This window comes from Notolabrus celidotus, chromosome 10 (genome assembly GCF_009762535.1).
Source record: "Notolabrus celidotus isolate fNotCel1 chromosome 10, fNotCel1.pri, whole genome shotgun sequence".
Lineage (NCBI taxonomy): Eukaryota > Metazoa > Chordata > Actinopteri > Labriformes > Labridae > Notolabrus > Notolabrus celidotus.
Window position 1 is genome coordinate 23,795,373 of NC_048281.1, and position 25,925 is coordinate 23,821,297.

The following is a 25,925-nucleotide window of genomic DNA, read 5'->3' on the forward strand; positions in this document are numbered from 1 at the left end:
AGAAATGACAGATGTTTGTGTGAATGTCATGTGCTTCATCCCTCTGCTTCATCTTTCTGTCTTTGCACATGAGAAACTTTCAGCAGATGAGTCAGAGGGATTTGTTTCTGCAGCAGGTGTGAGTAATATTTTCATTAATTTGTCTGGCGGTTAAACTTCAGTTAGATCCGTTAGATTTTGCTTTTTCACATTTTGTGGTTACACCTGTAGCCTGTATGTCCTTTAAGCTTCTTCTGTAACTTCCAGTGCATCCCTGTATATCTGCTCCGGTCCTTCGCGGTCATCAAATACAACATTTCCCTCCAGCCAGAGTTTCAGAAACCTGACCTCCTGGACCTCAGCCAAGAGATCTAAACACACTCTAATAGATTTATAAACATCATCTACAGCTGTTTATTTATTCAGACTGATTCCTCCTCAGGGCATCCAGTTGAGGACCCTCTTTGTTCCCCTCAGGCCTCTCTTCTAACCTCCGATATCCCCCTCTCCATCCCTCCAGGGGAACTGAGCCCCGTTTCCCCCTGGGTATAATGCAGAAGGGATGCGGATCTTCAGGAAATGAGTGGAAGAAAAATGTATCCAAGGAAAACATGTGAGCCGGGTCACAGAGTAGTGGAACCAAATCCACCAAAGTGTCTGGGCCTGATTGTGAGAGTCTGAGAGAAAGGGCAGAAGTTAAATGTTCTACGACTCACCATCTTGACCTCCGCTAGCCCTTCTATATTTCCCTGATGTATCTTTTTTATGCACCCTTTAATTCTGTCTTCATCTTCCTTCCTTTTTCTCTCTCTTTACTTCCTTTTCTTTTACTTTCTTTCCTTTGCGTTTGCCTCTTTCTATAGTTTCATTATTTATTTTACTTCCTCTGCAGTGCAGGAAGTAGATTAGTTCAGAACTCCTGAAAAAAAGAGTTCACTAAAAACGTAAGTGAATCTCAAACAAAGAGTTAATTTTTTTGGTGAAACCACCTGTTGCTCCAACTTTCTGACCCAGGAACCTGGGACGCTGTGTCCTATAAATGTTGTAACTTATCTCATGCAGTGATTGGCCACATCTGCAGAAGAGGGGGATGTGCAGGATATGAACTTTCCATACTATTCCTCTTTTTCTGTTCCTTTCATATGTAAAAAAACAAGCAGTGCACCATGAGTGCTCCCAGTGAAGAATCCAGAAGGGTGCACAGTGTGACCCTGTTTTTCACTTCTCTCCCATCTTCATGATAGCGGGCTCTTCATAAGTCTCACAAACACACAGATCATGATTTACCCACCGTCCTCAACATCCCAAATTTAAATTCTCAGCAAGCGTCTCACCATTGTATGAAAATAAGTGCACCCACTCTGGTGTGAGGATGTCTCTGTAGAGGTATCTGTCAGTGACCTGTCCCACACTGATGACATCACTGCAGTCTTTCCTCAGCACAACCCTGTCTGTTTAGATTCCAGTGTTGTTTCTAAGGAGACAAATGATGTACAACACATTGGGGCAAATCTCCAAAATTTTAGCCAGTCTCTGAAAACAAATAAATTGTAAGCTCCGTGTAAAATATGTCTTGAATCGCGAGTTAAAGTTTGTATAAAAGCCAGTAATTGAGTGAACATGTGTCCTGAGGACACAGTTTAAATGCATCTCATATGGGAGACAATGATTTAAAGACAGACTGTCTGACTCAAGCTTTACATTATTACTTTCTATCATTTCACATAATTTAATTGGATTTTCCCTTATTGTTGCAACTTTATCTTGTTTGCCTCCAAGCTTTAATTTCTGTTATTTCCTGTGATCATATCTCTTATCTCTGCTGACCCTCCTTATCTTTAAATTAATGGTGTAATCAGTAACTCTTTCATTTTTTTTTGCATAAAAAAAATCACAGACTGTCCTCCGCTGTCCCAGTTTTTCAGGACAGACAGATAAAATAACAGAGGGTACTTCCGGCCAGTTGTTTACTGATGTTTTTTATTCCCCTCTGAGGTCAGAGGTTTGCGCACTGGGCTGTGTGTTCCCATCCTGTTGTTAGCTGGTCGTTCTCAAAACCGTCCACCCCCGGGGACAGTCTGGGTCCAGATGAAATTTATGGTGTCAGGCAGGGGGGACTTTTAATAGATTTGTGTTTCAGGAATGAGAAATACAAACACACCCACATACACAGAGGGGGAGGGCAGTGGGTTTATGGTTAGTGCATTTTATAAGAGGAATTTTCTCAGAGAATTCTGGATATGGGTCACACATCATGATTGTTTCATAAAAGCAATGTTATGAATGGTTTAAGTAAGCAAATATGTCATTAATGGAATCCAACTGTAGGAATGAGCTCAGTCACTAATCAGCATGTTTTATCAAGAAAAGAAATGGTTTTGGGTCAGAGTGAGGATGAAGACCAACATCCTAAATAATGAACATTTAAAAAGTTATATAAATGATAACAGCAGACTGTTTGTGGGTGAATTGTATATGTTGTCGCATCACTGATTTGCACCTGTAACTGCACCCAACAGTAATGTCATGGTATACCAACACACCCTCAGATACACCACTACATAAATTGAAAAGAAAATTCCTGGTGGTCAGCAAGATATTTTCACTAGTCTAGTTTCTCTTTAAATAATTAAGATATCCACAAAACAAGTGTCTAACTTGACCTTTCCATTAAGATGTAATAAGAGGTAAGGGTTATACATGAATTTGCATAGTTAGGGCTGGCTGAATTGACTGACAGGCGAGTGTGTTGATACTATTTGCCAGGCTACAGGTCCAGCTTAGCTCCACCTCTTTGCCTGTTTCTAGGTTGATGGAGAGTAAGGCTGTTTTCGAAACGGCCTGCTCATTACTACCTAGAAATGTAGTATGCAGTACGTACTGCATACTACATACTGTGTTTGAATTTAGTATGTAGTATGACTGTTCTGTTGGATCTGTTCTGCAGTATGCTGGGCTAGGAGTCGCTGGATTTCCGGTTTCGGAAAGTGGAAGTAAACAACGGCCAAACTGATAGTGAAGCTGCTTCTTTAGCATCCACTTATGATTTAAAAAGTTAAGAAGTGGTTCATATGGAATTTAATAATTTTCAAAGCAGATAAAAACTGAGTGCCCCCCCGTCAAAAACGAAGAAAAAAGAAAAAGCGGAACGTTAGCGCTGTGCATTTTGGGAAACAGTATCCAAGGGAGACTGGTCCGCTGCATATTGAGAAATTTTCCTGAATCCGTACTACATCCGGGAAGTTTTGGCATACTGCAGATTTTGTTTTTGTTCACATTCTACATACTACATACTGAATTTCAGAAAAAGCAGCACGTACTGCTAGTAGAGTAGGCGGTTTCGAAAACAGCCTAAGTCTGAGCAAGTGTTTCCAATATAGCGCCTGCCATTGTTTGGAATCAAAGCCTCTCTTTGGGTGACTTTACAGAGGACACATCCATGATTTCTACAGTATATAGTTAAACAATGAAAGCAAATAACAATTCATCCATCAGGGGACTTCTTATAACGCATTAAAGCTGTCCTTTCGGGGCCGATGTTTGTGCACAGGGCAAACATTGCCTGATACCAAAGTTCAATTGATGCATTCGTACATCCCTAAAATAAAGAAATGATCCCACTGAGGGCATTTTTGTTCAAGTTTTTTTGACAACCAGGAGTAAGTCTTGAGCAATACATTTTAACCCACTGCTTTGTCTATGAGGTAGAAAAATAAAGTAAAAAGCTGCAGACATGAGTAGCTCTCTGTGGTTTTATGCTGCCAGGGTGAAAGAAATGTATTTTTTGGATGAACTTTGGGACTGCAGTTTTTATTGTGATAAAGCTGTCACACACTTGCATCACCCTGTCTCTCCTTGTTTAGCCTCTCACATGGCAGGTTTTACTCAGAGTAGGACCAAAATTTCCTCACACGTTCCTGCAGCTGCAAACGATGCAGCTCGGGCATCTCATTGTTTTTGTTAAATGATTTATAAAAGATGGGGTAAATCCTTGGATTAGATCAAATTTCTCTGATTGTTAAGAAAGACCTGTGTTGACTTGTATTTCAGCTTTCTTTTAGGTTTATTGTATTGGCAGGCTTGTTGCAGAAAGAAAGGGGGATTTGTCTCACTATCAGCATCTCATCAACCCTCACCTTAGCCTCACTTTGTTCACTAAGCCAGGATGTGTGTTGGTGTGTTGTGTGTGTGTGTGTGTGTGTGTGTGTGTGTGTGTGTGTGTGTGTGTGTGTGTGTGTGTGTGTGTGTGTGTGTGTGTGTGTGTGTGTGTGTGTGTGTGTGTGTGTGGTAGTGTATGCCCCTGAAATGAGGTGAGAGGTGATAAAAAAGGGGATAAAAGGCAGACACCAGTTGGCTGAGCAGTGTGGGAAAGGCAGGTGTTTTATTACTTTTTATAGTTTTTCCTCAAATCTGTTCTTCACAAACCTAATCTTTTGTGTGTATCCAGACTCACTCTCTTTTTTTATCACCATTTATTTCCACTTTATCCTGTGAGGTGTAATCGTGCCATTTCAGTCTGCTTCATTTCCTCCTGACACAGTTGCAATAATAAAGGGTCAAGTCACTGAACTTCAAGGAGTGAAGTTGGAGTGGCCATGGTGGTTAGTCTAGCAAGCTCTACAGATACATTTATCTTAGTTTTTTAAATGTAACTATTTCCATAATTTTAAATCAGTAAAATGAAATGTTGATCCAAAATGACCAATTTCTAAGTCTTGTGAATGAAAAATTCAAATTCCCATAAACAGACTAGTCTAAAGGTAAGAAAACATTCAGAAAACAGTCAGATTGATGTTGAATCAATCACAATTAAACGTGTTCAGCTAGCACCACCAGCCATCTCAACATCCACATGCCTGTTCTTGTTACACATTGCTCCAGTTGATCATATAGTATATGCAAGTTTAACCGACACACGACTTTATTTCTGTTTTCTAGATCAAAATACTGCCAAACAGCACCATGCTACCAAATACTATCCGTCTTCTGGGCTTGTTTACATCCAGTCTGGCAGTTCCAGTCATAGACATAAAAAGACACCGCATCAACCGCTACTTCCTATTAGCGCTGATGAGCCGTGGCATCTTGGTCCGGTCACCCGCTCCACTCAGTGTAATCTGTTTGGCAGACACAATTAAGTGTCATCGCATTTAATCAATCATAACTCGCTGAATATTAAACTGATTTTCATGCAGGGCTTTTTTTCTGCAAACATCATACATGTAGGTATGATACAGGACACATGGTTCGGCATATTTTAATATTCATAGTGGGCTTAACTGTAATAGAATATTCTGATATGTGATATATGTGATGTATGATAGGTATTTTGTCTCTGCTGCTTCAGTTTACGTTTACAGGTAGGATCATGGCTAGGATGACCCGACCAAGATGGCGGCTGCATTTCTTGCGCCCCAGCAGCCAATGTGGCGTCTACTCTTTATATGTCTATGGTTCCAGTAATCCAGTAACCAGAGCTACAGCAGCTAGTACAGGCTTGTTTGAGGTGAATGTACTACCACTTAGAGACAACATATGAGCAGCATTTGGGGCCATTAATAATAATAAAAATATAAACAATCAGTTTAACTGACTAGTAATTCTGGTGCCAACTAGTGAGGGTGATGAGGTTTGATTGTTGAGTTGACTCAGTTTGCTCAAAATTTGCTTTGACATTTAACAGTGAAAATCAACAAATCCTCTCAAATAAGAAGACATATTTTTTTTTATGACAGAGGTTTTTTTTTTTCATCTTAACTGAAAGCAGAAGAATCGAGAATGTAAATGCTTTACAGCCTATATATCAGTCTGTGATAAATGTGCCCTTTTTATCTTGGGGCTGTATTCAGAACAGTCTTGATCTGGCTGTCTACAATGCAGAAACAACTCTGCTCCATTCAGAGGTCAAACCTTTGGAGATTATAGGTCAGCTATGATCCACCTCTGGCCCGCCTCATTTCCTTTTCCTCCGCCTGTGGCTTCAGTAGATTGGGCCGCTGTTCGATGGCTTCATGTCTCCCATTATGAAGCTCACGAGACAAGAAGGCTGAAGGCATGACGTTAGCCGGCTGTGACAGGAAGAAAAATAAGGGAGCTCAGACAGCTACAGTTACAAAAAAAAAGCTAGAGGGCAGCGTGTGTCTCCTGAGCTTCATAATCTGGTAAAGTCATGACCAATCTTCAAAGACAGAGAGGAACGCAGACCTAAACAGACATGCATGTCAGTGAGTTGGATGTTCTTTGGTGAATTCCAAGACATGTCTGTTAGAAGACTTCCTCTGGTTTCAGGGTTAATACAAGTTCAGGATTTTACACTTAACTGTTAAAGACAACTTTCAGAGCCTCTTACCATTGCTCCTCCACCGTCTCCTATTTCTCTTGCTGATTCAACCACTTAGACTGAGCGCAGCTTTTCCTCCACTTTTGATTTATAGGCTTACAAGTTGTCACCTTCCTCCCAGCAGAGACAGGAAGGGAGAGAGTATCAGCAGAAAAGGGAGGTCAAGAAGAGCTGCAGAGAGATGTAAGAGCACTCGAGAAGAGGGGAGGGTGTGCTGGGTGGAAGTCCTGTGAGCTGATAAGAATGGGGAGTATGGAGGTATGAAGGAAGTGAAGCTGTGGAGGGCTGTTGATTCACAAGTAGGGGGACCGGAGCAATTTGGCTGAGGAAACAAGTCGTAACACAATCAGTCATGCTAATTGGGAAAGGCGTGAGCACTCCAAGACCAAAATTCTCAAAGTCAGTCACGGATTTGAACTTGTTCGTACACTTGAAAGTGAAAGTGTGAAAGTGTTGAGAAGAATACAAATTGTTGTTTGCTTCCTCCCCAATAAACATCAGGAGCGTGCGGCAGAAGTGGTCCAGACAGTGTTTGACAATATGATATGGAGATACAGGTGATAAGCTCCAGCAATAACCAAAACACAGACAGGGCTAATTAAGCTAACTGTTGGTTGACAGGCGACACCGCAGAGATTAATGGAGCCACATTTTAGCTAGCTAAAAACAGCAACATTGGGAGTTTAAATTACTCTACAGTCAAATTATGAGGAAGGTGAGGAGCTAATAGGTATCCTGTGCACACTTCTTCTTCTGCTTTTTGTCCTCAGCTGTTAGTTTTAACTTATCAAGATGATCCACATTCCTCATCCTTAGTGAAGGCAGCTGGGTGCCCCTTTGATATCCACATAGATTACCCAAATCCTGTCACTATGTCTTCTGTCTCATATAAAACAACTTTAATCTAATTTACAAGTATATATTCATATATTTATGATTTTTGTCTTGTAAAACAAATACTTTGTTCTGTCATACTAGGATGGATTCTATGATGTGGCCCTAATCCTCTGTCATTCATACCACATGGATAAAAAGTGGTTTTATCAAGACAAATTCACTTTTTGACCAAATATGATGTAGCTGAGCTCTTTTGTAGCTACAGATCTGCTCAAACACACACACACACACACCCACGCACACATACACTTGCACACAAAATAAGCACTCTGAAATACCTCCAGGTTATCAGCTCTGAGAGAGGACTGGTGTTTATCAGCCCTTATTTTAAAGTCATGCAGAAAGACATAGACCAGTGCACATAGTGTACCGTGCAAGTGCTTAAGACAAGGATCTCACATGCACTTGCATGTTTATACACACTCATACATACTGACGTATACACACAGAGTCACAGACTGTTTATTTCAGAATCAAGACCTTGTGGATTGTGATACATCCATCTAACTCTTTGTCCTCATCCCCTCTCGTGGCAGAGTTGATCTTATTCCCATCATCAGAGGGCCTTTTTTTCTATTTAATGATTTAGCACATTAAATTTCATAGTTAAACAGGTAAAAGGATACATGATATCGATAATCTTGGTACTAAGATATAAATGACAAAGTTTGACTTTTTTTTTAATGGAGAAACCAAAGAGAGAGACTCAATACTTAATGATGAAAGCATTAGAGATAAGTGTTGTGCAGGGTGGATTGTAAAATCGCACGCACATATAACGAGGGGCCCAGGCTCAATTCCAACCTGTGGCCCCCTTCCAGCATGTCATTCCCCACTCTTTCCCAGTTTTCAGCTATTTCCCCTTTCCTTTGCTCTCTAATAGAGGTGTCAAATATAACTTTAAAAAAGAAGTCAGTGTTGTGATTGGGTCCTGTAAGGGTAAAAAAAGTATCAGTTTTCCATCTTGTTATACTGTTATGTACATCCTTAGAGGAAGACACGTTGTCTATAACAAGCTTAATAACATGTTGAGCACAAACAGTACTGAATTTGCTAAAAAATCTAGACCTGGTTGTTCAAAAGTTTGATCTGGAAAAGAATAATCCATCCATCCATCCATCCATCCATCCATCCATCCATCCATCCATCCATCCATCCATCCATCCATCCATCCATCCATCCATCCATCCATCCAGTAAAGTTATCTCAAGACACTTAACAAAAAGAGCAAGTGTACCCTGTACTTTCACTTATACAGACTTAACATCGTATAGTGATGTACTGGTGGCAAACTCGGCTCTAAGAGCTGACCTCTTGTGCGTGAACGCCATAAACTGACCCTTGTTTGAGAGCCCACTCTCGTTTGAGCGCTGGTTTTCCTTTTTCCTCCCTTTTTATTTGTATTTGATACACAACAGAGTAAAGGGACAATTTGGCCCAAAGCATATGTGCAACCTCCCCTCTGTGTTTCCAACAGATCCCATGCATGCCTTATGCATCTGGGATACAGTTATAAAGGTGCATTATATGTTGTAATTACTGCTTTCTGTCCCCATTACGTGGTGGTTTTAACCGTATAGTGACGCAAACATCACCGTGGGAAACATATTTCATGGTGTCATACATGACTGAATTTTATAAATGCCTGATTGGTCCAGCCCTCTGACTGTTTTCATGTATAAATGGGGGAATTCGCAGCACACACGATATTACACACCCGCCTTGTATCCATGGAGTTTGAGTTGTTTTGACAGCACTGTTGTCGGCTCTATAGGCAGCAGCTGCAGGGTCGAGATGAAGCAGAAGACAAAACACAGTTGTCCTGCTCCAAAAAAAAAACTTCCAGTAGACAAAGCTCTGACTACCACACACACACACACACACACACATACACACTCTCTCTCACACACACACACACACGCATACGCACACATCCATCAACCATTTATTTGAGTTCGTCTGAGGCTTAATCTCACACTAGTCTCTGCACGTCATTTGTCTGCGAGCTTGTTTTCAATTGTTGTTTGACATTATTTAGATTCTCTCAGTTTAAGCGATTCCTTCGAGACACTTGAAACAACAAGGCCAAGAGCATTTTTCTCTGTGTGAGGACAAACAACATCTCTGTGTTTGTTGGTTCTCACAGGAACTCTGTCAAGCCCCCCCAAACCTCAGAGGTCAACACTTTGTGACCCCATGACCTCACGGACCCTGCATACTTAACCAATTCCCATGTAGTCGTTGCCCTTGCGTGTGGTTTTTTTGACCTTTTTATAAGAATTGTCCTTGGAATTTTCGCTTTCCATTCCAGTATCCCTTGAGGAGCTGCTCTCTCTAGCCTGTGTCCTCGAAGATGAGCTGAGGGCCAACACAACTGTTCCTGAGGATACATATTTGTGTCTTTGATTAAGACCTCTGTTGGACCAATGTTTCAATTGAAGGTCCACGAAAATAGATCCTTACATTCTTAACGGTGTAATCGTCAAAGCCCTCATACTCTCATGCATCGTCTGCCTTTGAATGGACTTTAAAGGTGACATATCATGCAAAATCGACTTTTTAATGGTTCTTTACCTGAAATATGTGTCCCTGGCATGTCTACAAACCCCCCGAAAATGAAAAAAATTCCATTCTACCCCTGTTTTGATTTCTCCACCTTTCTGTAAATGTGTGCTGAAACGAGCCGTTTCAGTTTTCAGTGTTTTTCATACGTCACAACGACATCCAGTCTCTAACGGAAGTCAGAGCTCGGAGCTTGTTCAGCCCATAGACTGTATAAAATACAACTCAACCCCTCCTCCATTTTTCATTACCTGCACACGTGTGCTAACAAGGAGCTGAGGAGGGAGGCATGCTAGTTGTAGGCTGTCTTAATAAACACAAAGGTCAGTTTCACTCCCCACATCTGCAGATTTGAAGATCTAGTGGATGATTTTTATTTTTCATGGAAAAGTGCTAGCGCTAGTTAGCATAGCCACATAGCTACATGTCCGTAGCTGTGTACCAAGACACACGTCGACATACTGACAAATAAAACAACAAGAAAAACTAAATCTGTGACCAATCATTCAGAAAGGTCCTGCTGCAGGCACCTCTCCGTCAGGATCAGATTCTGGATCAAATTCAGAGGGTTGAAGTAACGCGGGTCTGTGAGCAGCCATGTCTATGCAGCCAACATGTAAACATTAGATCAACGTGCTGGAGAGCTGAGGCCACATCCACTTCCTGAGGGGGCGTGGTCAGAGAGCTCATTCTCATTTAAAGGCACAGACACAGAAAAAAGCCTGTTCTGAGCGGGGCTGAAAAAGAGGGGTTTACAGGCAGACCAAAATCTGATTTCAAAGTGTTTTTTTGAGCATAACCTTTAAAGACATGATTTGGGGGCCTCTTAGACCAATATATTTTGATGAAAAAGGACTTAATATATCACCTTTAAGTAATACAATACCTCTTGAAGTGTCGCCAAACAGTGTACTTGCAGCTGGTCAAAAGTTACCCTAAAAACAAGAAGAAGAAGGCTCAAAAGTGTATGGCATCAACAAACACGCCTATGGAGGAGATAATAAAAATGTATCCGCTAAGAAAGAGGCTAAATCAGTGGCAGCGTTGAAGATGGTTTATGAGGCCAAAATACTTCACGACATGTGGATGGACACACTTTTCAAAGTGTGACGTTGTGTTTCATGTTTTAAACAGTCTACGGTTTCAACCATTGGCTTCACTGCCCTACACTGCCTCCACGATTGTCTGTAGTACTTTGACGTTATGTCTGTATTTGCAAGCTTGCAGAAAACATGCAGAAATATGGACGAAATTAACGCAGAGTAAATGAGCCTTAAGCCTGTGCTTAAGCCACTTCTTGAAGTTCATTGCCCTTCTGCTGGAGTGTGCTTGTTTCCTGTTATTTGCGTAAAGAAGAAACTTGATTGGCCAATTTCCAAACAAAACACAAATCTATCACGGTTAGAAATAAACATGCCATCATCGGCTTGGCAAGCAGATACATGTCTGCAAGCCAGTCACATTCACATTTCCTTCATCCTATCAGCCTGCCTGTCCTCTCTTTCATCACTATAAGTATTACGATTAAATTGTTATATTTAGCCTGCAGACCACTGAGCTATCTGCAGTTTACAATTAGAATGCTATTTAAAAAGCCCTTTAGTCAGGCTTTAAAGTTTATTCAGCCTCCTCGAGTCTTGAGTTTCATTAAGGGAACAGTTGAGTGTGTCCTTATCTACTCTTATCTCTGTCTAGCATGTCCTGGAAAAATAAACAAAACCATATTGAGTGATTTTTGGAGCAATTCTCCTAAAGTCTGCTCGATGATCTGAAAGTGCAATCTCAAGCTTTCTTTATCGTCACGTGTGTTTGTAAATGCTTCTTTGACATTTGGTCCCAGAGTCTGGCTGTCATGTTTTTCCCTGTAAGCTTCTGTCTGCATCAGCAGCTGTAAGTACACTGTTTGGCCACTGGATGGATGTAGAGAGCTAAAGGAGATGGTTTCACATTCAAAGACATGGCTTTGGCTCCCCCTTGTGGCAGAGTCCAAAACTACAAGCAGGAATCAACAAATAGAAATTATGCAGTGTCTTTAATTGATAGATTTGGTTTGTTTTCAGGCCCCTTGTTACATTGTTGTGATACTTGACTTCTTTAAAACTTTCAAATTTTCCCCTCTTTTCCTATCCATCTACTTTTCAAAAGGTAAGTCAATTAATTGTTGTTACCCAAGATATCACCAGAGTCTAGTGTTTTGGTAAACTCCCAACATGCATGGCGTTATGGATTCATAGAAATAAAAAGATAAGGGACTCTTCTGTATAAGGCTCCAAACTTTGACTGAATATGCAGCAGATGACTGTGTGTTTCCTGCATTTTTATTACTGAGCTGAAGCTGATAAACTTAATGTTTTATTCCCTATTCATTCAATCTTAGGGTCCCCCAGGGCCTCTTGGTCCCCAGGGATCTCAGGGGCCTCATGGACGACCAGGTGATGCAGGCATCCAAGGACAGAAGGGGCACAAAGGGGACCGTGGACAAGGAGGCATCATCGGTCCTAAGGGGAATGTGGTAAAGTATCGTTCTGTTCTTTTGTTTTTTGGGGTTTTTTAACAGGCTTCTTTGTCTTCTTGTTTTTAATACGGGATTCTTGTGGCTCTGCAGGGAATGACCGGTGTTCCTGGGTTTTCTGGAAATGATGGCATCCCTGTAAGTCTCACCACCAGTGAAACACGAATGATATTTTCTATTGTTTCTGCTTGTTACTCTGACTGATGTGATTTAACTCTCTCTGTAGGGACACCCAGGGCAAGCAGGTCCCAGAGGGAAGCCCGGTGCTGACGGCTGTAACGGGACAGTTGGACAAGGAGGCTTACCAGGGCAACCTGGCTTTAATGGCTTGCCCGGTTATCAGGTAAGTGTGGCACTGAACCTGTCAGGATTGTGATGCTTAAAACAGATTTCCAATAAGTGCTACTTGAACTGACTTTTGATACTTATTTATACATGTCATGTCTTTTACACTTCTTTGTTTCATCTCTTAGGGAACATCTGGCTGGAAGGGACAGAAGGGAGATTCTCTGGAGCTGGAGGTGTTCATGGAGCGTTTCAGGGTGAGGAAGAAGAGTATGAAGCTCTTCTGGCTTCAAAAAGTTGTTCTCAGAACTTGATATTGCTGTAACAGCATCATATGAACATCTCACTGACCTCAGGTGTTTCTTACTATCTCTCCACAGGGAGAACCAGGCCCATCGGGGTTCAGCGGAATAACTGTAAGACTCACTGTTCAAATGATTGTATCTGTCTGCTGATATGACTGCTGTACGGTTGTTACACATAATACTGTATAATGTGTGTCCTGTTTTCCAATATCTGAAGCTTACTTTTATTTCCCTTTCTGTCGTATCAATCTTTCTGTTTACTCTCTTGTTTGTTTGTTTGTTTTATTGTCAGGGGCCTCAAGGAAACCAAGGGCGGCCAGGTAACAGAGGCCTCCAAGGACCAAAGGTAAGTGTGATTATGTGCTGAAAACATTTTTATATTAAGTTAAATTAAATGTATCAGGGGCAGCTATACCTGACACATGTTCTGCTGTGCATGGGGGGTTGTGTGTGTGTGTGTGTGTGTGTGTGTGTGTGTGTGTGTGTGTGTGTGTGTGTGTGTGTGTGTGTGTGTGTGTGTCTGCGCGCACTTCTGCCGTGCGCCATAGAAAGCAGAGGAGAATTGTGAACGCACGACCATGTAGAGACAGAAATGACATCCCTTCATGTGAATAAGATACATAACATGAGGCTATTTAGTCTGTTAAATAAAAGAACAAGGTATAGACCTGATCTATGAGAGAGGGAACCTTAAATCACTTCTGCTTTGACTGGTGACCCGGACTGGTGCTCCCCCAGCAGGGGAAACACTGTCCGGTATCAGGCTGAAGTCTTACACAGCATGCAGTATAAGACCACAAGTAGTGCATATACGCACTTTAAAACCACATCACCCAGTCTAGCATCACTACAGGACCACGGAACAACTCTGCTCTACAACCAAAGAGAACACTCGTGCTTCCCTCTCGTGCGGGCGCGCGCTCACACACACATACGTGAACTTATGAACCCAGCAGACCGTCATATGGTGAAATATATATTTCAATATGAAGCACAGTTAAAACAAACGTGACCAGCTTGGACTGAATGAATGTGGTAGGAGCGCGCAGTTCAGTGGACCTGCGTGCCGCTCGACAATGCGTATTGTTCGGTTCATGGGGCGTACCGAACCGTGACCACTGTATCGAACGGTTCAATACAGATACACATATTGTTGAACCCCTAATGTATATGTTTATATATATATATATATATATATGACACTACATCTATTATGACATTTATTGGGATTCTGTTTCTTCTTTCAGGGCCCCGCAGGGTCTCCAGGTCCTCGTGGACCAAAGGTAAGGCAGCAGCCATATTAATGGATATAATATAAACATTTGTTCTTTATTTCATAAACACTGACTAGTATTTTATCTAATAGGAACATAAATGTATGGCTGCAGCTTTGAGTGTGTTTTGCTTCTTTGTTTAGGGCACTATGACCAAAGTGCTGAAAGGAGTCAAAGGAGGACAAGTGAGTGAGAAATATTCACTGATATTAATCAATCACATGAGTTTGCTTTGACATAAAGCAAATGTCCCTAAGATGAATTTGTTTATTTGTGGATCCATAGAAAATCCTGAATTTATTCAGGTCCCAATCATCTGATCTACTTCAACAACTTAATCATAAAATTATTTGCATTTACTGTTATATTTTAACAATAAATGCAAGTTAAAATTTAGGCTCTAGTCTGACGATGAAGTCATATCAATTAATCAGTCGAAACGGAGTGCAAATAGTAGTGGTATCTCTATATGACCCAGTGCAGCACTAGAGACAAGCAACAAGACAGTGTATTTCTATATCGTTGTTTTAAATGCAAAATGTCGAAGGGATCTACAGCACGCTGCCAAAAGAGCCTTTTGTTACATTTTCCATGGCACAAATTCTTGAAGTCTGACTGTTTGATACAGCAGGATTAGAGTTTGAAAAAAGCAACACTTCTTGCCCATGTGCAGGACAAAATCAGCAAAGATAGAAAGAGGTACAACTTTGCCACCAGAGGGCGCCAAAACAGCCACAAATGGAAAGTTCCTCGTAGAAGATTCATATCAAAAGTGTTAAAACAACAGCAGAGGAGTAAATCAAGAATCAAGTAGTGTAACATGTACTTTGTCCGTCACAGTCACACTTTACATTAACACATACTTTTTAAACTACTACTTCTATACTTTTATATAAGGTTGTTTTTTTTTTATCACATTTATTACTTATAATGGAGTACATTCTATGAACTCTTACTTAAAGAATCTGATGATTTGTTTCTGTCTGAGCTTGCTGACTGTTGTCGTGCTTACCTCTGTCACCACAGGGAGACATCGGACCACAAGGGCCGCAAGGAAACTCTACTTACCCATATTCTCAGCCCCCCTATGGCCCTCCGGTCTGTACACCAGCAGAATGAGTTCATCTTTACTCATGAACCTGTTGTTATGACATTAAGAAATATCTTCAGAGCATTCAAGATTGTCACAGACACTTGCACATATATCATTAAAACCCTCCTTTGGTGTTATTTTAGGGACCTAATGGGTCGAAAGGTGACACAGGTGACGTAGGAGAACCGGTATGTTTAACCCAAGAAAACTTATACTCATATCCAGACATGCATACAGATTATAACATGAACACTTCAGCCTTGTTCCCTCTGCTCATTGGTCCTTTGATTGTGGTTTATTACAGGCTGACAACAAAGGAGAGACCGGTATGCCAGGGCTCAGTGGATCAAGGGTGAGCATTGGCACAATCCTAAACATTTAAACTAGAAACAGTCCCCCATCCATGTGTTATCACCTCACAATGCACTGTTTTTTTATGCCGTTTAAGGGTCCTTCTGGTGCAGATGGTAGTCCTGGACAAAGGGTATGTTTGTGCAAGAAATGAGAGATGATGCATCGTCATTTAATGAGAAAATATGTGTTGAATTATGACTTAATGAAGGCTTCTTCCCTCTTGTTCAGGGAGATCTTGGTGAACCAGGACCAAGAGGCAGAGACGGTCCCAAGGTGAGAATATACCGAACCATAAATGTGTCTTAACTTGAATGCCACTGAAATTAAAAAGTTAATAGATTTAAAAAAAAAAAAGTTACAAATAAGTTATTCTTTCACACGTCATAGAAATATATATATATTTTTATAGTTTACTTAATTTTTCAAGAGAAAACGAGGAGACTAAAATATTCATAGTAAAGCAGCACATTTATGGCTCATTAAGAGAAGCTGATCTAAATCTCAATCCTTTTTTTTTAAACCGGCTCATGTTTACTTTAACAAACTAAAAACATCCACATTTTTAAAATCAAAATGACTCTATTATTAAATACCAGAGGTGACCCAAATTTTCCTACAATCATGAATGCGTCAAGTCATCCAGAATAATCCAGTCAAATGAAACTTTGCAACAATCACCATATCATGTAGTATTTCAATAATTGCAACATCATATTGCTTCATACGCTGATTTTAACGCCTCTGAAACTTCAAATTTAAGGGGTTAAGGGAAGGATAATCTGATTGCAAGTCAAAAAAAGTCTCTGAATTTGAGAATGATGTTTGCAAAAAACATACTTTCCTCACTTAAAAGTCTACCTCACCACTTGGCCTCTTAATAATTATAATAATAATACATTTTATTTATATGGCGCTTTTCAGAAACTCAAAGACACTGTACAACTGTTAAAATCAATACAAGCAAGGAACACATATCAAACAAAACAAAACAACAGTACAATCACAAATTAAAAGCTAACTTAAAAAGGTGAGTTTTTAAAAGAGATTTAAAAGCTGAAGGGTCAGAGCAGTTTTGGATATGGGAGGGGAGTGAGTTCCAAAGGGTGGGGGCGGCTACGGAGAAGGCTCTGTCCCCCCAGGTTTGGGTTCTTAATGTATGTTTTACAAATGGATAAACTGTGTTTGCACAAACCCAACACAGAGTAAATTTGAGTTTGGGGAGTTCAGGGACCTTTCTTGGCACAATGTAACATTAACTTGCTTCATAGGATAGGTTTGGTAATCCTAAACTTAGACCATGTTCCATTAATATATATTCATGTCACCGTACCGGATTCCTGAGTCGGGACTTTAGTGATGACAATTTTGAAACACAATTTATATAACTCTGCGAACTGGCAGCCCTTTTTTTGTTTCTTTGGTTGTTGTTTCCATTTGTTTTTGTCTCTTCTTTTAGATACTCCTACCTTTGTGTTTAGTTTGGTGTGTTTAAATAAGTGGTGTTCTATTTCGACATATTTGACTTTGTTAAATTAAAAAAAACTATGAATACAATATTATTATTAATATTATTAAATATTATTAGAAACAAAAAAAAAGTTGGTCAAGAAAATAGCTTCTCTGGTTTTTAGCCAGTAGCAGCAATGGAGGTATGGAGTCAGACTACAGCTGACTTGTCATTTTCCAAACTAGCTTGCGGTCTACCCAGACCTTTGATCACAGATTTCATATGTAACCCACAACAATATACTTAATTAGTTAAAAATAATCTAATCCATTTAATAATCACATCATAATCTCATGTTCAACATCCCATTTAAATTAATCTGTGTCATTGTGACAGATCAGGAAACAGACACAGGACTCAATATGACAAACAACAGGATGTGTGTCACAGTCATCTTGAAGCCATGTGTTCACACCCAGCCTGTGCTCTCATTCAGTAACTCCTGATCTTAGTACTCGAGGCTCCTATGATGAAATAACATAAAGTTAGACAGCTGCCACTGAATACTGAAAGACTGACATAAACGTTTTCTTTTCAGGGAGTCAGAGGAGAAGCAGGAGAGCCGATTTCATCTGGCTGGTTTTCAGGGGGTAAGTTGAGTAGCACTAGAAAAAAAGACTACACCTCGCCAGTCAATAAAAGGAGAAGAAGTTAGAAGATGACCTCCTTTTGCCTTACAAATTATCATATAAACTCTGTCCCAGTTGTCACGGACATGAAGTGAAACTCTACAGGGAATGTTGGGACATTACTAAAGTTCATCACATAGAGTGAAGAGTCAGGTGTTCATAAAAACAAATATCGAAACTGATGATGGTTAATAAAATACAGAAGCACACACTCTATGAACTTTAGAAACAATATAGCCTCTGTCATACAGCTGACCACCTGGTGAAGGCTGTAATATTAATGGGAAGTGATGAGTGATGATTAGGCAACTTATTACATCACTTTAACCCTGGATTCCCTCTGCACTGACCTCCTAATTGATTTAGAACTGACTGTAAAATTTGACTCTTTACTTTAAAAGCATGCATGGGTCTGTCTCCAAGCTACACAGCAGAACTGTGAATGTCTTATGAGCCAAGCCACAGAATTCGCTCCTCAGGTGGAGCCCTGTTGTTCCAAAGCCGAGGTTTAGATCTGAAGAGATCATGCTTTTGCTTCTAGGGACTCTTAGCTTCAATTTCACTTTTATAGACTTTCATGTATGTCATGTTGTCTGACATAAAAGTCTGTCATGATTATAGTAATACTAATAATAAGAATAAGAATCTTAACCCTACTGTTATGTTTGTTTCTCTGGAACAGCAATAATGTTCCTGGGTCAATTTGACCTGGGGCATATTCAATTACCCAAATGTGTCAGAACCTCAAAAAATCCCAATACACATATTTTTTTTAATCTAATTTTTAACTCCATTACTAACCATTTAAATCAAGATTTGGTCCATTGGTGTTCTTTAATTCTCACAGATCATGGTTCAATGAGGTTAACTCACTCGTTTTTCATTAAAATTCATGTTAAAACTGCTTCAATGTACATTTGAAAGCCCTAAATATAAATACAAAAGTTTTACATGACATTCATTTTTGTTTATTTTATTTTAATTTAATTTTTTCTTTATGAAATGATGTTGATAAATTAACATGACACCTCTTCTGTCACATGCTGCCCAGATTTTTATGCTGCATTTAGCTGGTTTGGAAGGCATATATTGCCTAAAATAGACTTCAAAAAGGGTCAATTTGACCCGCAACATAACAGGAGGGTTAATTTGTTTAGCACTTTTCAAAACAGGGTTACAAAGTGCTTTACTAATAAGAAGGAAACTAAAAGGCAATAAAAGAGAAATGTGAGGAAGACAATGACTACAGATGACTGCAGGTAAGTTGCAGCAAAAAAAAAACAGATATAGAGGAAGATAAAAAGGTTATGACCGCCAACAAATAAAAGGAAATAAAACAAGTTGGAAGAATAAAAGCAACAAAAGATAAAAAAAAGTAAAACAATAAAAAGATTTAGAACATATCTCCTGTAAAAGCACGTTGATAAATATGTCTTTTTAAAAGAGGATAAAGAAGTTGTCAATCTGATCTCCTCTGGGAGGTTGGGAGGTTGTTTCCTCGCCTCATTATGTTATTTGTTATTTTTCTTCAGAATATTTTTATTTAATTACTCCATTCATATTTGTATTGATTTTATATATATTTTTAATTGACTTTATTTCCTTCTTTCTCATTATTTTATTTCCTCCCCTTGTATTAACTCTACATCTTTTGTCCTCTGGGCTTAATGTCATGTACCTTCCAGTTGTCTTTCCGTCTGTGTCTTTTTCTTACCTACTGTATTAGTGGTTTACATGTTGGTCAAAGCTCTTTGGAAACTCCTTTTTTGATGGTTTATACAATAAATATGTTTTAAGGTGCCTGTTTCTTGAGAGAGTGAACACCTGCATCAAATAAGGGAAAGAGATCTCATCATATTGAATCAAAGACAAAATAGGAAGTCACATTTGTATCCCTGTAAAGTTTAGTAAGAAGCACAATCACTGTTATCATGACTACACAGTTTGTTCAAATAAGAATACAAAAGATACAAAGTCTTTATCCTTCATATATAATCTGTTTCATCATTACAGTAGAAATTTGAAGAAGAGGCAGAGTGTCACTGATCGATTCAAGATGTTTGAAAGTGTTGAAAATCTGTCATCAAATGCTAATTCCTGTGTTTTTTTTATTATACTTTGACTTGATAAGGAGGTTCTCCTGGTCCTCTTGGTGAGCAGGGTCCTCAAGGAGAAAGGGGCCCAGTAGGAGACCAAGGCTCTCCTGGACTTCCAGGACGCATGGACTATGAATCACAGCAGCATGGTCTGTATAAGGAAGCCGATTCAAAGAAACAAGTCCACACTTAAAGTCATTCTAGTGAGAGCTGAAATATAAAAATCTGAACTCACATTTGAATTCCACTCTGTGTCTGACAGTGCTGGATTTCAATGGGCCATTTGGCAAAAAGGGGGAGCCTGGAGGTAAAGGACCGCAAGGCGAACCTGGATTTCCTGCTCTCCGTGCTGGACGCCCGGGCAGCAACGGGCGTCCAGGAGAAAGAGGCCCTCCAGGTCCCAAAGGATCATGTAAGTCAGTGAAAGAGGGAATGAGTGAGATTGCATTTCTCTTCATTTACCTTTATTATCTCGTATATTAATGTAGATCTAAATGCAGTACCTGTGTTTCTATACTTATGTAGGGACTGAAGTCTTCAAGGGGAGCGCTGGCGGTAGTGGACGACCAGGAAATGCAGGCTTTAAAGGAGTGAAAGGTGCTGTAGGCTAAAGACAACTGAAATACATTTTTTAATTCATAACAAATGATATTGACCTGTGGCTGAATTGTGTCTTTATTTAGGTGACCATGGGGAATGTGCATGCAGCGTGGTAAACTCTAAACAGGGACCACCAGGCCCTACTGGGGACCTTGGTGACCGCGGGATGACTGGAGAGTTTGGTCAGGTGGGAGACGCAGGAGTTCCTGGTCCTCAAGGAGACGACGGGTTTCCAGTGAGTAGAATCAAATTGTAGAATCTTTATTTTGAACGATTTTGTGTATTCTCAATCTTACCATTGCTGTCTTGCAGGGATCTCCCGGACTCAACGGTGTTCCAGGTCCAAAAGGTCGCAAAGGAGACTTGGGTGTGGCCAAACAGAAAGGTGCAGTGTACCTGTTACTGTCACCTCGTTTAAGAGCAGCACTTTTAGGGGAACTGACTACCTCTGCTCTCTGTTTGTACATCTGTCAGTCAATCCATCTTTATTTATATAGAACCAAATCACAACAATAGTTATCTGAAGACGCTTTAGAAACAGAGCAGGTCTAGACCATACCCTTTGTTAAACTATCAACAAAGACCCAACATCAAGACAGGATAAGATCCAGTTTCATCTTACAGACACGACTCTCTCATTTTAATCAACCATGAGCAGAGCACTTTGCAGCATTTAGCAAGTTACAGCGGCGAGGACAAATGTCCTTTTAACAGGCAGAAACCTCGAGCAGAACCAGACTAATGTTGGATGCCATCTGCTTCAACCGTGATTGGGTTGGAAAGAGGGGTAGAGGGAGTTGAAGAGAGAGACAGATGATAGTGAGCACTGTGTTGTGCATGTGTAGTTGTGAGTACATTTTAATGCTTGTTACTGGATGATCCCTGCAGGGTCAGCTGGAGATCCAGGAGTACTCGGGCGAGATGGTGAGCCGGGATCACCGGGTGCTCCAGGACGAAGTGGAATGCCTGGGTTCCCTGGGACCAGAGGTCAACAAGTGAGTCCTCATCTTATCTCTATTCAGAAACTTTCATCTTATACTTAAAGTTCCTGTGAGGAGATTTTAGCTGGTTGTGAAACAGACTTGAATACTGACACCTCTATATGAGCTAATATAGCATGCAAGATCATCAACGTGGGGCACTGGTGGCCTAGCGGTCCAAGCGCCCCATATACAGAGGCTACAGTCCGCGTCGCAGGGGTCACCGGTTCGATTCCCGGCAGGTCGACCATCTCCTACATGTCTTCCCCCGCTTTCTACTCCCCACATTTCCTGTCTCTCTTCAGCTGTCCTATCAAATAAAAGCAAAAATGCCAAAAGATATTTAAAAAATTTGGTTAGCAGCTTGATGAAAGAATGTTTTTTCATATGTTCCACCTAATAAACTCAGTTACAGTTAACTGCTAAAAAAGCCGGATGATATTTGTCTTAAAAAAAATGACATGCACATGTTCAGGTCAAGATCAGCAAAGCGATAAAAGCATTGTTTTGTCCACAGGGGGGCGCCGAAATCAACCCAAATTGAAAATTCCTCACAGAAGCTTAAACTGTCATATCTCATCAGTTTTAATAGTTTAATACATCCTATGGGGAGGTAGTGGAAGAAGTGTTAATGTTTTGTTTCATGAATGTGCTGTTGATATTCACAGGGAGAAGGCCCCCGTGGAGAAAGTGGTGACAAAGGTTTCCCAGGTCTGCCTGGTCAACCCGGTGCATTTGGTTATAGGGGGGAACCAGGTGGAGAACTCACTGGCATCAAAGGCCAACGCGGTGTCCCCGGTGACGACGGCCTCGCAGGATATCAAGGAGTCCAAGGAACACCTGGAATCCCAGGTGAGAGACAGATGTCTGCCTCCTCTCCTTGAATTATTGTTGCGTAATTCTCTTTTAAAGCTTTATCTCTTAACAGAAAATTGACCTGTTTCCACTCTTAAGTATTACATTTGACTTTGCCTCCTTTTAAATACCCTTTTTCATTGTTTAATACAAAGCAGCAAAATGGGAATGAACATTAATGGCTTGTGAGTTCAAACAAATGGGAAGCATGAAGTGTATTTTGCTGTTTAATTTACTTCTCTTTCCTTACATCTTGTTGTCACCTTGATGCAGAGGCTGCATCCCTCAAACCAGCTGCAGCTGAGCTTGTTTGAGATAATGCTTGTACTTCTGAATAACTCCTGTTTCGAATGCCTCTCTCTTCCGTTCCCTCTCATTTGCATCTTGAAGGCGGCTGTATTCCAAGTGGAGATGGAGGACAGGTGGATGTAACAGGTGGATGTATAATAATGTTTTCACCTTATTGCTCCCTTTGTAACAACTCTTTTGAGCTTTGCCTTTGGATTACATTGCTCTGTAGCATGATCATTGGTCATTTATTTATTCAATGGAGTCACCAGCTAATGTAAAGATAAATCTGTGCTCTGAAAACGATCCACGCTGGGCAGAAGACAAAAATCACTTGCACTTGTGTAGTCATTTCAACATAGATATTTTAAACATGTACATACAACCACAATGTTTCCTTAGGTCTTTGTTTCTCTAATGTTATTTCCAGGTCCTTGTAGTGCTGTTCCAGGACCTCCTGGACTTCCTGGTCCTCCAGGACCTCCTGGAGTACAAGGTTTCTCAGGTAACACAAGAAGATATAGTGCTTGATGTTGCCTTCAGGGTACCCTCTATGAACAATTTACGATAGATGTTTGTACCATGGGATCCTTTTACAGGTGGTCCAGGCCAAAGAGGACCCCAGGGTCAGTATGGACCATCTGGAGAGAAAGGAGAAGCAGGAGAGCAAGGCAAAGGTGGCGCTCCTGGACCACCAGGTAAAGAGCGACAAAGAATTAAGTTCTAGGGTATGGTCTCATAGAAAGAATTTTTCACACCAGGTTATTGGTTTGGACGTTTCCTTTAGCCCAGATTAGTATTTTCCTGTGTTCACATTTATGGGTCTTTGTTAAAGGTTTCCCTGGCCCCCGTGGAGAATCAGGGATTCCCGGCAGGAAAGGTTCAGGAGGATCCTTTGGTTTCTCCGGTGTGCCCGGCCGACAGGGGCCTCTGGGTGAGAAAGGTTTTCATGGGGAGGTAATGGGAGCATCAACAGGACCCCCCGGTGACCCCGGACAGCCAGGACTACAAGGAAACAAAGGGAAGTCTGGTGATCCAGGAGAGCCCGGCTATGGAGGTTAGTCATTTCCGTTTATTTAACTCGTCTGCCATGATTGACTTTGTTGTCTTAGCCTTAACATCAACAGAAAGAACAGAGGACTGAAACACTGTTATCCTCTAGGAATCGGTGGGATGCCTGGTATGATCGGTTTCAAGGGTGAGAGTGGACCTTCTGGATTGCAGGGAGAGGAAGGGAGGCCTGGGCCTTCTGGAACATATGGCTACCCTGGAGTTCCTGGGAGAGGAGGTCTTCCTGGGCCAGTTGGTAACACTGGACAACCAGGTGAGACGGATGTAAACACCAAAACTTTTCAGAATGTCCTTATTATGTCCGTCATATGTGACTAAGTCTTGCCTGACTTCCTGCTTGTAAGGTTTGACTGGAGAGAGGGGAACTACAGGATATCCAGGCCCTCCAGGTCCAATCGGGTTAAAAGGGGTCCCAGGGTCATTTGGTAATGATGGCATTATAGGAGATTATGGCCCAACAGGTGAAGCTGGACAGCCTGGAGGAAACGGGCGCCCTGGACCTTCAGGAATGAAAGGTTTGTCTCTCATATTTTTCCTCCCATAATCAGATTCTTGAAGAGAGCAGATTAGATTTTAACATCAAATGATACCAAAAAAAAAAGCTGTTTATCCATGTTTTAAGCTGATGTGGACACAAAAGATGCTTCTTTCTTTGACTTCTAAAGGTTTATTCCTTTCCTAGGTTACAAAGGGTTGCCAGGCATGTCAGGTTTTAAGGGGATGTGGGGTAATTCAGGAGTCAAGGGCTTCGGTGGACAGAGAGGAGATCCTGGAGTGATGGGTGAAGCTGGCCTGGAAGGGCTGAAGGGTCAAAGTGGAGAAAAGGGTGAGTCTGTTTGAAATCAAGCAGCTCCGAAGTTTGTCAGCAGATGAACACATTTAACAATAACCTCAACTGTTTGCCAGGTGATCGAGGTTTGAGAGGACCACCTGGGAAGAAGCCTGAAATTCCCAACAAGATGAAGGTTGACATGAAGGGAGTCAAGGGAGAACATGGATTTGGTGGGAATCAAGGTTTCACCGGAGCAAGAGGTGTGTGAACACAACCTCGCCCCAAATCAGTCGCTCTTTCCTACCCTCTTCCTCTCTCCTCTCCTGCCATCACCTCCTTACATCTTAATCTTTTCTATAGGTATCAAGGGTCTCCACGGTGTGCCGGGAACAGAGGGAACTCATGGTCTTCCTGGAGAGCCCAGCTTTGTTAAAGGTTACCATGGAGATGCAGGTGCACAGGGGCTGCCGGGGATTAAAGGAATGCCAGGCGTGACGGGAAATCAAGGAATCAACGGTTTCCAGGGAATGTCAGGCAACACGGTGAGCAGAGCTGCATTGTGAAAATAGATATGACTGAGTTTATGTTAATGATCTTACCTTAAAGAGGCGTTCCAGCAGTTTAAGAGATAAAGTTAAGTTTCCTCGTAAAGCTTATGAGCACAGCTGTTTAATATCCTCTGTAGCTGAAGAGGAAACTTCCCAAGAATGTATTTGCTGAGCTATCAGGCTTTACATCCTTTGTCTAGCGAAATTTACAGTCAATGGACACTCTAAGGACACTTGTGTTGGAAAAACTTAACACACACTTAGTGCCTTTGATCACTTATGTCCACCAAAAAATGTATAGCCATAAGTTGCACTATCTTCTGCAAAAGACTTGACCCATACTGGGACTTAGGGACACTTTACAGTTTTTCTCAGTTGCTTTGGTACATTTCTCGAATCGTCCTCGACATTTCAAAAACAGTAAGTGCATTTCTCAAAACAATTCATACAAATAGTAAAACACCATGGATTACCCGCAAAAGCCAGTATCTTGCTCAAAATTCTTAGTTCCTCTCTGCAAGTAGATATCTGTGTCAATGTCAAATTGCTTAGTCATGTTGTCAGTATAACAGTCTACTCTGGAGGGACGTTCTGACTGTTGTAAATCATAAGTTACACCTTAGTGTAATGTGGGAGATTGATTGCAAGAGACTGGACAAGATTCACATTCACACTTTTACTGTTTGTTCTTTAATTTGTTGACAGACCATGTCATTGCAATACATAAAGAAAAAGGCAGCACTGCATAGCACAAAGAAAAAACAAAAAAACAAAAGTAGAAATGTGAACATAGGGGAAACTGTACATGCATTGCTGTATGAATCACAGTGCAGTGCAGTCTTCCTACACCTCCTGATATTCCTGTCTGTTTGGCCTTCGTTAGAGAGAGTCAAGATTCACCTGAGAGCAAATTACCAATTCAGGACAGATTTAGAAAAAAAGTCTGATGGAAATGTACAGAAATATGACCGACATATT

General features: G+C 40.9%; 1 protein-coding gene across 4 annotated transcripts in view; it reads left to right on the forward strand.

Moving 5' to 3' along the window:
* Positions 1-25,925, forward strand: part of col4a2 (collagen, type IV, alpha 2) — a 78,491-nt gene that overhangs the window by 44,150 nt on the left and 8,416 nt on the right. For all 4 annotated transcript variants that reach the window (XM_034694471.1, XM_034694470.1, XM_034694472.1 and 1 more), the window contains exons 6-35: positions 12,156-12,290; positions 12,384-12,428; positions 12,517-12,633; positions 12,764-12,832; positions 12,956-12,991; positions 13,173-13,226; positions 14,128-14,163; positions 14,298-14,339; positions 15,181-15,252; positions 15,391-15,435; positions 15,552-15,599; positions 15,696-15,731; positions 15,830-15,874; positions 17,647-17,698; positions 19,869-19,982; positions 20,096-20,245; positions 20,359-20,430; positions 20,517-20,668; positions 20,746-20,818; positions 21,322-21,428; positions 22,082-22,265; positions 22,659-22,703; positions 22,987-23,061; positions 23,156-23,254; positions 23,392-23,613; positions 23,719-23,880; positions 23,972-24,142; positions 24,310-24,453; positions 24,534-24,659; positions 24,760-24,941. In XM_034694471.1, coding sequence (XP_034550362.1) covers positions 12,156-12,290; positions 12,384-12,428; positions 12,517-12,633; positions 12,764-12,832; positions 12,956-12,991; positions 13,173-13,226; positions 14,128-14,163; positions 14,298-14,339; positions 15,181-15,252; positions 15,391-15,435; positions 15,552-15,599; positions 15,696-15,731; positions 15,830-15,874; positions 17,647-17,698; positions 19,869-19,982; positions 20,096-20,245; positions 20,359-20,430; positions 20,517-20,668; positions 20,746-20,818; positions 21,322-21,428; positions 22,082-22,265; positions 22,659-22,703; positions 22,987-23,061; positions 23,156-23,254; positions 23,392-23,613; positions 23,719-23,880; positions 23,972-24,142; positions 24,310-24,453; positions 24,534-24,659; positions 24,760-24,941 — 2,910 coding nt within the window. The remainder of the gene's footprint in view (positions 1-12,155; positions 12,291-12,383; positions 12,429-12,516; positions 12,634-12,763; positions 12,833-12,955; positions 12,992-13,172; positions 13,227-14,127; positions 14,164-14,297; positions 14,340-15,180; positions 15,253-15,390; positions 15,436-15,551; positions 15,600-15,695; positions 15,732-15,829; positions 15,875-17,646; positions 17,699-19,868; positions 19,983-20,095; positions 20,246-20,358; positions 20,431-20,516; positions 20,669-20,745; positions 20,819-21,321; positions 21,429-22,081; positions 22,266-22,658; positions 22,704-22,986; positions 23,062-23,155; positions 23,255-23,391; positions 23,614-23,718; positions 23,881-23,971; positions 24,143-24,309; positions 24,454-24,533; positions 24,660-24,759; positions 24,942-25,925) is intronic.